Source organism: Neltuma alba, unplaced genomic scaffold, assembly GCF_004799145.2.
Source record: "Neltuma alba isolate B1F8T4 unplaced genomic scaffold, ASM479914v2 tig00013334_pilon, whole genome shotgun sequence".
Taxonomy (NCBI): Eukaryota; Viridiplantae; Streptophyta; class Magnoliopsida; order Fabales; family Fabaceae; genus Neltuma; species Neltuma alba.
The window spans coordinates 128,236-141,226 of record NW_021637608.1 but is presented as its reverse complement, the minus strand read 5'-3'; the positions used below and the strand labels follow the sequence as shown (position 1 = coordinate 141,226).

The 12,991-nt window shown below is 38.2% G+C and overlaps 1 protein-coding gene and 1 pseudogene across 1 annotated transcript; one reads left to right on the top strand and one right to left on the bottom strand.

Annotated features, from left to right (window-relative positions):
- Positions 1-801: 801 nt before the first annotated feature.
- Positions 802-4,181, top strand: LOC114736398 (uncharacterized). The gene is made up of 2 exons (XM_028924206.1): positions 802-1,313; positions 2,391-4,181. The coding sequence occupies exon 2, from the start codon at positions 2,437-2,439 to the stop codon at positions 2,848-2,850; it is 414 nt and encodes a 137-aa protein (XP_028780039.1). The 5' UTR covers positions 802-1,313; positions 2,391-2,436; the 3' UTR covers positions 2,851-4,181.
- Positions 4,182-5,465: 1,284 nt separating this feature from the next.
- Positions 5,466-12,535, bottom strand: LOC114736400 (linoleate 13S-lipoxygenase 2-1, chloroplastic-like; annotated as a pseudogene).
- Positions 12,536-12,991: the final 456 nt, after the last annotated feature.

Below are 12,991 nucleotides of genomic sequence, written 5' to 3'. Positions count from 1 at the left end.
CCGTTTGGAACAGTTTATAAATAATTTATAATTAGTTTTTTAATAGTGATTTACAAATACAAGACAAGTACGTAAGAAGAATTTTATCTCAACTTATGTGAAATGTGCCTATAGGAGATTTCTACTGCTATCCCAAGCAGACACTTGGTATATTACCAAGCATCGTTTAAAGCACTGTGTGTGAACAGTAATTGACGGGCTCTCTTTCCTTATAAGATGATTATGTGCTGTGAACATCGCATGCAATTATTTTCTGTCACACCTATAGTCTTTTTGGAGTAAAATGTTACATCTACCTTTATTTAAATGCACCTTGTCCATATAACTGGTCTTGGCCCAAATTCTTTCCCAAGAAGCCTCAAGATTATAACCACGAGATTCTACGCTGGTTTTTGAAAAAAAAAAAAACCCTTAAGATTCTACGCTGGTAAAAAAAAAAACCATAAGATTCCACATAGGATAGATACTCATTTGAAGCCACGTGGGACAGGGGACTGCTCTGATTTCTTTAGAAACAGTGCGTGATGAATTTTAGAAAGCAGAGCATTATTGTGATATTCTGCTATTAAGTTCCGACGAACACATTGCTGAAAAGTGAAAACACATCTGCAAGCTGCCTAGGAGCGATAGAGCATGAGCATATATAATTGCACTCTAATCCGAAGATTAATGTAATAATTTGATGTCCCAGTGGCTGGCGAAGCTGGTGAACATGAGAACGTCCCTCTTTTTCAACGATGCGTAGCTTTATGGGTCTCGTTAATGGGAGACAGATGCCTTGCATTCTTGGTTTTGGAGTTGACGTTCAGCTATCTTAGATCCAGCCGTAGTGCGAATTTAGCTCGGGGTCTGACATGCCAATTTACCAATTTAACCCTGCTCTTTTAATTCTACCACGCCTAGGTTCCCCCCAAGTCACAGGCATATACGTATTACTACACTTTACTGAGTCACAGGCCGAGGACCAGAAGAGCCAATCCACAAATATCTCTATTTTCGCTTCCCCCTGCTTCTCTCTCTCTCTATCCCTACTTCGCCTCTGTTTCATCTGCCCAGTTGTTCTTGTGAACCCGCCCTTCTCATACTCGTTTTCTAATCTGTAGTTCATTGATTCTCAGTGTTTCATTATCTTTGTATCGGGCATTTCTTAGTTAGATCACGGTTCTGCCTTTTAAATTTTCTATGCCTTGAGGCTTTACTGGACGAATCTACTTAGAATAACTTCTGTGTATTGTTTGAGTTCTCAGAGCTTCAGTAGATTCTTTTTATTGAGCGTCGTGCTAGTGATGCCAATCAAGTCCTTCTCGTTCCCGGTCAGTATCGTCTATCTTTCTTCTCTTGATTGAATTACGATTAGAATCTGCACATCATTCGTCGTGCGTTGCTTTAAACTTTCAATTTGTGGTTTTTGAAATTTGAAAGCAGTATTATTGATCGCAATTATCATTTCTTTCAATTACAGGCCTATTTCTTTCGTTGTTTATTTTAGATCTCTTTAAGATACTGTATGGTTAGAAGCTCATCTTGCCTATGTTTCCTCGATTCGTTAGCTTTCATATATCAATTTTTCATGTTTTTCCCTCTTCATTTAACCTAATAATCTTTTTGCATGTTCCGGGTTATAGGTTTTGGGCTTTGGCAAACTTCTTGTGAACCTTTCAGTACTAAAGTTTAATTCTTTTTTCTATCGCCGGCAGTATTAGACACTAGTGTTCTTGTCACATGACTGGAAAATTAAAGCATGAATTTAATGGACCGTCAGATTTGAGACTAGAAAGAAAAGGCGAGACCAACTGAGTTAGAAAAACTCGTCTTGTCATATAAACATTATGCCAGCCTGTAGTTTTGCATATAATTTTTCACTTCTGGCGCTATAATGTAGGCATACAGAGGGTATTATTTCCGAACAGATTTTTCAGTTTTGTATTACTCCAAATGGAGCTTATAAGTTTATATAACTGTCTTACAAGTTTCTTTATTGTAAAATGAGTTTTCTTTTTCTTCACCTTGAAGTCCAATACGATGATCTCAATGAATTTAAACACTGACTAAGCGAAAAATCCTTCGGATTAGTATGATCTTACCCGGTGGATATGGTAGACGAACGTGTCTTCTATGTATGTCAGTGGTATTGATGATGCGTAACGTTGCTTTTCCATGTTAAGTGTGGAAATTTACGCAATAATTCTTGTTTCTGTCGTGCTTGTGATCCTGTTAGTTTCTTCTTTTATTCAGGTATCTGCCAGACTTCTATGTCGAACCATAATATTCCTTTTGTTCATACATGTCGATTTTTTTTTTTTTTTAATTTTGGTAAATTAAACGCTCTATTTTGCTTCGTCTGGCTAAACTGAAAGCTATAAGGTTCATTGTGTGCATTTTAATGGCAGAGATCCTTCGTTGTAAGGTCACATCTTTACTAGGGGCTTTAAGATCATGGGTAGAGGTAGAGGAAAGGGTAAAAAGTTAACTGTTACCAGTCACGACGATCCTGGAAGTGGGGAGGATGAGAAAGTTTCCACGCAGAAGAGAAGGGGAAGACCACAAAAACCACTAAAGGATGACTTAGATGAAGAAGATGTTGAAAAAATAGAAGAAGGCGAAACAGATAATATTAAGAATGGAGTGGCTAACAAGGAGATGAAAAGTCCCACTGCAACTGAACCAGGGAAGAAGAGGAAACGAAATTCACTCGTGAAAGAGAAATTAGAGTCAGTTGAGGAGGAAAAGAGCAATGGAAATCGATCAAGCACTGATGATTTGAGAAAGGGTGATGGACTTAGGCAGAATGGAAGCAGGCGTAAAAGCAAGCCTCGTCGCGCTGCTGAAGCAGGTGTGCAGTGCAAGTAATCAAATGGCAGGCTGAGCAGTATCTTCCATCTTTCTCATTTTACTAGATAAATCGAGGATGGGAATTGAGAAGTAGTAATCTGATTTCTTTATTTTATTTTGTATTTGATTTTCCCATGTCTTCACTTTCCGCAGCAATGGGTTTCCATTTGGTTCCTTATCATTAATTCCCTTTTGATTTTCAGGATTTGAATTTGAATTCAAGTTGTTTTCCTGTTGAATTTTTTTTTTTAATTTCCTGCATTAAAATCAGGCTGGGGTTTTATTTTTTATTTATGATCATGCCTCTTATCTGAAAAGTAGTAATGCTTCCACTTCTTTCTGATAAGGTGACTCAGTAGAAATGATCTTCTCCGCGTTCCTGTCAGTCTCAAAGCCTTTTTTTGGTTGTTGAAATGAGTCTTTACCAGTCTTTGTACTTTACTTGTTTTCACTAAATATTTGTCGACCTATTCCATTATCAATGCCCTTCAGTTCCGTGAAGTCAGTACAAGGGTGAAGGCAAATAATCTGTGTATGGGCTCTGTTAAGATGTTTTCTGATGCCCATCACCCTGATACAACTCTTCATGAATTTCCTGAATATTCTTGTAGGGCCAATAAGCATGCATATAACAGACAGGCAGGTGTGTAGATTTCGTTAATTATGTGTGACAATATCAATATTAGTCCTTCAGCAAGCTTCTCTCAGCTGGCTTAACTCGTCTTTCTGAAATAGTTAACTAATCGGCTTCAGGAAGGATCTAGAAGTTTGCATTGTTGGTTATGCTTTTGCTGTGATCTGTGCATCATCTTGTCCATAAAAACAAGGTTGTTTATGTTTTGATAATACATCTGATATATGTGCGGCGGTTCCGTAAGATTTGGATTTCCCTGGCATTGTGATGACATGATATGAAGTTTTTGCCTGATCAAAGTTGCAGTTACTTCTTTCTTGGATCAACAAATTCCCGTTACTTTAAAAAGGGAAGATTAGAAAATGACAGATAATGGTCCAAGTTTGGGATATCTCTGGTGTTGTCTGCGTTCAGCCTTTGAGCGTACGTAGGGATGACCTCATCATTCCGTTATGATGATGCAAAGCTGAGCTTTTATAAGAACTTCTTGAACGGATTCACAGCTGAGGGAATATCGTTGTTTCATAAATAATCTTGATCCTGCCAGTGTTTGTTGAAGAATGCCGTATCAGACATTTACTATTTAATTTCTCAAGTTGACCTCCCTTGCCAGGCAAGAAAAGAACAAACAGAAAAGTTCCGTGTTGTAAGTTCACCAGATCTAAATATCGTTGTTTCATAAAGAAGCTTCAACCTTTTGTTGATTGTTGACTCAGCTTCAGCTTGTTTCGATCTCCTCTTTTTTTTTTTTTGTCATTTGAAAAAATAACGTCTTTCAATTTCTCACGTTTTGTAAATGAAATCTTGCAAATTATTTTTTCAATACTAGAAACCCCATGGGAGACCTTTTCAGTAGCCATCTTTAATTTTAACTAGACAATTGCCAAATCGTGCTTCTCTCTACTGGGAATGGATGCATTTTTATTATTAAAAAGAAGATATAAAATATGAGAACTACTATAAAATAAAGAAGTGCACCTTCTCTCTGCTCATATAAAGATAAGAATAAAAACAAAAGATGAAGTTTGTCTCACTGGTCGCATACACAATTTTAGACTCACTCTTGTGAGAGAGACAGAGAGAGTAGTTTATATTATATTATATTATAAAGAAAAAAGCAGTGAAGTGCTTCTGACTTTCCCCCCTCCTTGCCTGTATAACTTGAATTGTTGAGGATAGACGTAGATTATTTAGATCTCGTACTTTATATCTTTATTTTTTAAAAAAAATATGTTGAGATTAAAAAAATAATTAACAAATTTATTTAAATAAAAAAAAAAAACTTCGACGTTTCAGTAAGAACTGAGAAGAAAACTGAAGTGGAGAGAACTGACAACACAATTGGCACCGAGCTCAGATCGCAGTGACTCCCAATTGATTCAAGTATTTGCTCAGAATTGGCATTTATTTACGGTTTGCATTTATTAAATAAAGAATAAATATCGATAACGTCATTGATCCAACAGTCACTTGTTCTTCTAATTGTTGTACGCTTCAAATAATTACATACTCCTCCGGTCCTAATTATAAGACCCAATTGACTTATTTGAGGAGATTAAGAAAGTAAGTTAAGTTGGTTATTTATAATAAATAAGTGTTGTTATTCCTAAAATATCCTTACTAATTAAGTATATTGGCTAAAACTATCATTATTAGAAGGATTATCTTGGAAAAAAATACATAAATATAAGAGAGAAAATGAATTGGGTCTTATAATTAGGACCAAATAAAAGATCAAATTGGGTCTTATAATAAGGACCGGAGGAGTATTTCTTTTGCGTCTTTTGATATTTAGTAGGGACGAAAGAGTGACGTTAAAGGATGTTGTTCCAAAATATGGGCGTGGGTATATGTCTCATCACTTGGCAACTTTCGAATGAATATGTGCCATACTGCGCGTTCTGGAATGACCTTTATGAAAATGAGCTGAAAGGGCCGAAAAAGGGCCCTAGCACAGGATCCATGGCCCCAGATCTCCCTGTATCAGCTCCCACGCCAATTTTCGCCTAATGCAAGTTGAAAAGCCATGTCAACTCCGGATCAATATCAAATGACAACGATGTTCATGACTTGAAAATCCCTTTATAGACTGCCATTATCAGCCTCTGCGATACTTATTGCATGCAACTAATATACCCAGGGAAAGGGAAGGTGATGGACGTTGCAGCGCAGGGCAGCTCCCAATGGGATGCGGGTTGCGAGTTGGATTAAGAATACCCAAAACTATTTTCACTCTAATTCAAGAGCATCCTCAACAAACATTAGCTACTACCTCCATCTTTTATTTTCCTTTTCCCCGATTCAAGTTCACGATATGTTACGCGTGATGCATTGTGGCTCGTGCAGGTTAAGAGATGAACAACATTGCTTTTTTCAAATCAGATAGATATGCTGCAAGGAACACCCATGCCAGTAACCCCTGGCTTGGAGAAAGGCTTGAGCAGCTCGTATGGGACGATGCCTGCTCCATTCCTGTTCTTCAACTTACTGTTTCGGTTCCTCTCGTCAATAATTTTTTCAAATTTCTTCAGTCTCTCTCTGAATCGATCAAAGGCTGCCTTTATCACCGGATCTTCGCCCCATGATGGCTCCATCTTCTCCCCTATGTATTCCTCGTCTGGCGAATGGGTTGAGAGTATATCCAATACAGCCATTACTCTCGTTGCTTGAAGCTGCGAAGGAAAGCACTTCAGGAGCTCTCTTTCGGGCTTTTTGATGAAGTTTTCCCATTCTTCTGGTGTAGGGTCCTCCGTGGGCATTTTAGTTCGCGCGATAGTTGGTCGATTTGGAAAATAACCCCCATATGCGTATTGGCCAAAGTTCACAGCAGCATGGTGGCCAGAAGTTACCCATATGATTGTGCTGAGGATTTCAATGAGGTCTTTTGGGGTTTGAAGACGCGGCCACCACGGTTCGTCCTTTTTGTCCGCATGGCCTACTGTTCGAATTTCTGTCCACCATGCTTGGAGCTCTTGATCTGTCTCCACCAGACTTGGATTTGGGTAATAGTGGTTGACATAATCAGTGACCCACTGTTTGATAGCATCCCACAATAGAAGACCGTCATTGGCAAATGGGTAGTCTTGAATCGTCAGCCTCAGCCCATGTGGTTGAAATGGATCTTCCACAGCCATTCCCCTTCAAAATAGCAAAATCAAAACTGGATCCTAACCTTGTAAAACCCGAAGAGTTTTGTGGTAACTAAATTACCTTCTAATGAGGTCTGCAGGGAGAGACTCCATGTCAAAACGCCACTGAAGATCATAAGCGGCAGAACTAAGCTCCGAGGAGTATTTTCCAGGAGCGAAGGAGCTTTCAATGGTGCCATCAGCATTAATAAGAGCCTCACGAGCCAGAGCGTTAATCTCCAAAGTGTATCGAAAATGAGGATGAAGCAGTCTATATATTGGGTGCATCTCGCTAAGTTGCCGATTGGTCGATATGACATAAGGCTCTGTTACACAGTGAGTTCTTAGCCTGCACATAAAATAAAAATACATTAACGGTAGCCTCTAAGTAGAAGTCTGATATGTAAGTATAGATTTAGGTAATATTTCATTGGCATGCCTTATTCGTCTTTGAATTCAATAGGACTGAAATTATTCTAATTATTTTCTTACTCTCTATCTGTTTGTTTCCTTTCCCCCTCTTTCACCTTTCTTTCTACAATTTTCCTATCAGTGGTATCACAGCCTAGTTATTCTGATTACTCTTTGATCTCTATCTATCTGTTTCCTTTCTTCCCCCTTTCCCATCTAAATCCTATAACAAATAAAAAAATTGAGAGAACGTTATATAGAATGACGAACCAGTGACTAACAAGCTGATGATAACCGGAGTCGTGAGCAAGAACATGGGCTTTGGCAAGTCTCCAAAGCCAAACGCTAGTTGAGTGCCAGTCGGGCGTAAAGACTTGCTTCCACTGACCCTTTCCATCCATGGGTGGTCTTGTCAGCTCAATTGCTAGAGGTCTAAGGGTCCCTGCTGGAGTTAGGAAGAATAAGGTTCGCGATCCATATAGTGTCGTTCCTTTGAGTTTTCGCACTTTGCTCACGTAAGGCAATAATAGATCGTGGTAGTCTAGAATGAACAATTTTTTTCGCTCTACGGCCTGCAAATAATTGCATGCATTGGTACTTCGGTTGTTTGTTTCAGGTTAGTTATAAGAGAGGTTCACTTGCACAGAGACAGACCTGTTCTGCAGTAAGCAATCCTCCAATTTCTTTGTTGATTATTTCTGAAGTAATTGCTGATTCTGAGGGACCATATATAGTTGGATCAAGTTTACTTCTCAATGGCCATTCCTGCATACCCAAACAAGTTAAAACAGGGCCTGATCTGTTGGTGACCTTAATATTAAAGGACTAACAACAATAATTTAGAGCAAATATTACCATTAATTAACGCCAATTGAGACCGTTATTAAATCTGATCCAAGAGTATGTGTAGCATGTACTAATAACTAGAGTTGCAACAAATAGTTATTGGTTAAATATTGAAAATATGATTGATGCTTACAGTAACCAATCTGATGCTATACGGGTTGAGACCAGCAACAGTCTGTCTAGCAAATTCTTCATCCCTAAACCAGAAAAACCTATCCCCTGCAAGGCGAAAGATGATAATGAAGGCTGTGATCGATAAATGAGAAGGAAAAGGAGCAGAGAGTTGAAAAAGACGAAGAAAAAGGATGTAACTGTTGATAGTCTCGGGGCACTCAAAGCGAAGAACACTGCCTGAAGGACGAGCAGACGGAGAGTCGTCGTCGTCGTTCATGGGCTTGACGAGCCTGGGCATAATGGCGGAGAGGAATCCTTTTTCTTGCTCAAGATTTTCTGAATGAGGCAAGTCAAGTCCAATGCTGAAAAGGGAATCAATATCATGGAAGTATGAGAAAGGCAGATCCTTGTCTTTGATCACTTTCCCCAGAGTTGGAAGCAGGATTAGCAACACCGAGTGTAACGTCTTGGTTGAGAATGTCAGCTGCTTCACCTCCGAGAAGCATTCATCTCTGGGAACGTAAAATCTTCTCACCCTCTTCTCAGACAATGGATCTGCATTCCCAAATTCATCCATTCATATCATAAATTACCTATATGTGCCATATTCGTATGTATGAGATCCACTTGTTTCAATAATGAAATGATGTCTCAATTTTTATGGACAAAGCATGATGGTCATATAAATTACTAATTTTTTATGCTATTAGATAAAAAATCATAAATTTATGCACCTCTCAACTAAAATATCCTCTCCTATTTTTAATACAAAAACTTGATAATTAATTTGCAGAGATTAAAAAAATTAGGTATAAAATATGTGATGAATTTTTTAAACTACTCATTTTAATAATTTGTATTGAAAATTATTTTCTCACTCCCTTATTTAGGTGATGGTTTTTTTTTTCGCTTGGGGGATAGGATTTTAAAAAATGTATGATATTATATTGTAAATAACTACATACAATTCAAATCTTTCTTATCCAACAACTACTCGACAAAACAGAAATGGGGACTTTTTTAACCCATCAGGCCATCAATATAGCACGCACCTATGCTTTCGATTAGTTTTTTTTTTCAATTTTTGTTATGTGACCAGAACTAATATTTTTACCTAAATTGGAACAAAATTTTTTACAAAATCATTTCCAAAAAAAAATGGTGATTGCGAAAAGAAAAAAAAATCTTGAAAGCTGCCTGTTCCAAACAGACCCCAGGCAGGCATGTCCGTACACAATGCTCATCAGGTGATGAGCATCAGGTCCTCATCCAGTGCTCATCACTTGATGAGTTATCTGAGTCGTCCAGATCTAATCTGGACAGTCCAGATTTAATATTTTAAAACAATTATTTTAAAATAAAAAAAATATTTTTAAATAATGATAGTTAAGAGATTATCTTTATTTTTTACCTTATACATATTAAAATAATCATTTTTTAAAAAATAAAAATAAAATTAAATCTGGACCGTCGAAATCACACGTCCAAATACTTTAAAAAGTACTATAATTATGGAAGGAAGCAGGAACATCTGAAATGGACGGAAGAGGAGAAAAGGGCAACCTGCGTCAGTAGGAGGACGGCCAGTCCGGCACCGTCGGGGATAAGGACGGTCAGGACCGCCAAGGGGAGGCCTCTGGAGATCGAGCCGCTTATCAGGATCTCCGATATCATTGTATACATCGAAATCGTATATTCTTTCGAAGCTCTTCCTTTCTCCTTCCCCATTGCCTCTCAGGTTCCTCAGCTCCTCTTCTCTGTACCCTTCTCAGCCCGCCGGGGGTCTCCGCCGGTATGTAGCTCTGCAGCGGAAACCCAATCATGGCACATCAGATATTTTCAAAGTCAAGACAAAAACCAAGGACCACATCACGAGAGGATATGTACTGTGCAGCTTTCCGTTTAATCAAAAGTGAAGGACCACATCTTTTTCATCGTACCCGACTGCTGCCAAAATGTCATTTTACAAAGTACAGTTCTCCAACCCACGCTCCAAGGGAATCTCGGAGCAATTATTTTACCACGGGCTTCCACCCTATATGTTTGTCTCTCTCTCTTGCTTCCAATTTTTATTGTTTTTCTCTGGGAAAAAATATATAATTTGTCTAAGAAATGAAGAAAATAGAGATGAGCGGGAAGTAACCTGGTTGGTGAAGAAGACTCTTTTAGTGGGATTGTGAAACTTGGAGTGAACCCAGGAAGCACAGTGAATAGGAAGGGGGCCTGGAGGGAAGCCGTGGAGGAGAATAGTGTCGAGGTACATCTCCTGGTGATGCTCATTCTCCACCAGGACTGCACCAATCTCCCCAAAGTCTCTTGGCACTTGAAAATCAGCCACATACTCCACCCATTCCTCTCGCCGTTTCCCTTTGTGTGCGTATGCCTGTATCGTCCCTTTCTCCTCTCCCGTTTCTGAAACACCATGTTACCACCAATTAGTTTCTTTTTTTTTCTAATTAATTAACTCGTCTTTGCCATGGCCGCGAAGAATATTATGCAGATACCCAAAAATTATGCATTATCGTCATCAATCCATATCCATATATATATATATATATATATATGTATCATAAAATCTGTAAAAGAATGTGACTACTCATAAATCATATCCAACACACACACAACTCCTTTTCGCATTCCATTCAAAATATGAAGCTCTCATTCGTACGTCTTATTCTTTTGGACTGGTGAAGCCCCCGGCCTATTTCAAGAGCACAGGGGAGTCCCATTTATGATATTGTCTTTTGTCTAATTAACTATGACCATACATGAGAGCTGCCAGGTGGTGATGATGAGTGCACATGCTAGCTGTCGTCGCCATAAGTTTTTATGGGACCACATCAACTTCAACCTTTTTCCGTCACTCCTTGTCAGTTGCCATGAGCCCACTCTCCGTCTCTTTTCACATTCGTCACCCACGTAAGTCTTACACAATTGACCGGTTTAAATTACCATATATGAAGTGAATTTCAGGCCCAATTTCAAGGCCCTAAGCTAAGATCTACGGCCTTGTTTATTTTTTATTTCCAAATATTTTTTTGTTTTTAATAAAAACTTTTGGTAATTAGTTTTTGACGGAGTGTTTTATGAAAAAGAAAATAGGGCGATGCTTTTTGTCACCCAAAAAAAAAAGGACAACTTTTATATGCTTCCTTATTCTCATCTTGTAAAGCTCTCGTATCTTGAACTCGAACTCATTGGAGCTTCACTCTCTAGTCATAGTCTTATCAGATATGATTTTTTCCAAAACAATCCTCCAAACAAGTTTTTAAATTTTTTCCCCTCACTGAAACTTGTTTTTAAAAAAACTTTTTTTAAAACTTATTCTAACGACACAAAAGCTAAAAACAAAATCAAACAAGACCTGCATTACCCCAGAGTCCCCTTCTATTTTTCAAATTCCATTTATAATCCCTTAACTATTATCGGACCCCTGAATACTCGTATCTTTTTAGATTGATATAACCCAAAGAACCCCGTTCATGTAAACACGACAAATTTTCATTGAGTACTTCATTCTTTTCTTTCCTTTGATCATATCTTAAAGACATAACCCAAGTAATACAAGATATAAAGAATTCAACTTTGCAGACGTAGGAGAATATCGGCACAAGACTGCCACACGATTTCTCCTCCCACCATACTTTTCCTGATCTACTCTCAGAGTAAAGACTCAAGAACAATAAAAAAGCAGGATTGTCTTCGTAACTCACCCCAAAAAAAAAAATGAAATGAAATAGAAATACTGCTCTTAGGAAAACCCCATGTGTTTCACTAAACCTGCTTTCTCGCTTTGCCAATGGCTAGTATTTTAAATTTCTCTAAAAATCTCGTGTGAAAGCATGCACAGTCGGCGACATATGAAAGAACAGATCAACAGACTCAATATAATTCAAAAAGCAAATTAAGCGACAGATCACAAATATTTTATAACATCCGAGAAAGGAAGAATAAAGACGTACCAGAATCAAGTTGGGAGCTGACAAGTTCCAAGAGGAGAGATTTTCCCAGCAAGTCGATGATGTCATCGATTCGTCTATCCAAGCTCAGGCTGGACAGAAAACCAGCCTTGGCCAGTTTGACCTTTACTACGGCCTTAATCTGGAAGCTCTCCTCAGAGTCGTTAGCCTCTGTAACTACAGGAGAGCTCACTTGAGCATTGCGAGGAACAAAGGCGAGACGCTTGCCCTTCCCCTTTTGGGTCCGAAGTTGCCTCCGGACGGACCTCTCAGACAATATCGGCAGCGACAGGGTGTCGCCGCCGTAGGCCACAGTTCTCTCCAGAAAGCAAAGCCTCCGGTTGGCACAGTGCGATTGGTACAGTAGTCGCGGCTTTATCATCATTCTTCTCTGCTTTACGGAGCGTAATAATTAAACCGGAAGCTAAGCCTCAGAAGCTGCTCTGTTAATATCCGACTAGAGGACGACGCGACCAATTTCTAGCGTCGCTACTTGCGAGCACAGGAGCATGCAATTATTTCGGTTTCACTTCACCAGTTCATTATGGCAGTGCCAATGAAGATAGAACAAGCTAGAACCGGCGAGTGATGATAATATCAGTAATTTAGCTTTTCAGACATACGCTCTTTTTTGTGTCGTGTCTCCTTGTATAATATACCACCTCCCTAGCTATTTAAGTAATTTAAATAGATTAAAAAAATTAATTAAATTAATTATTTATAATAAATATGTATTATTATTTTTTAAAATATCCTTATTAATTGAATCTATTAGTTAGAACTATCATTACTATAAGCACTATCTTTTAAAAAAATAAATATGAAAAAAAATTAAATTCGAATATTATATTTAGAAATAAAATAAAAATCAAATAAATTTTCATATTAACCGAAAATAGCGTAAATATATATACGCGGTCGACTTAATTTTGGGTTTATCTTGGCTTGAATATATGGCCGCTGCTTTTATGCACGGACTTATAGTGTTAATTCATGTACTTTATACGCATTATGAGAGAATTTTCATTTTAAATTAAGATTAATAACCGTGTTAATTGAGCTGGAAG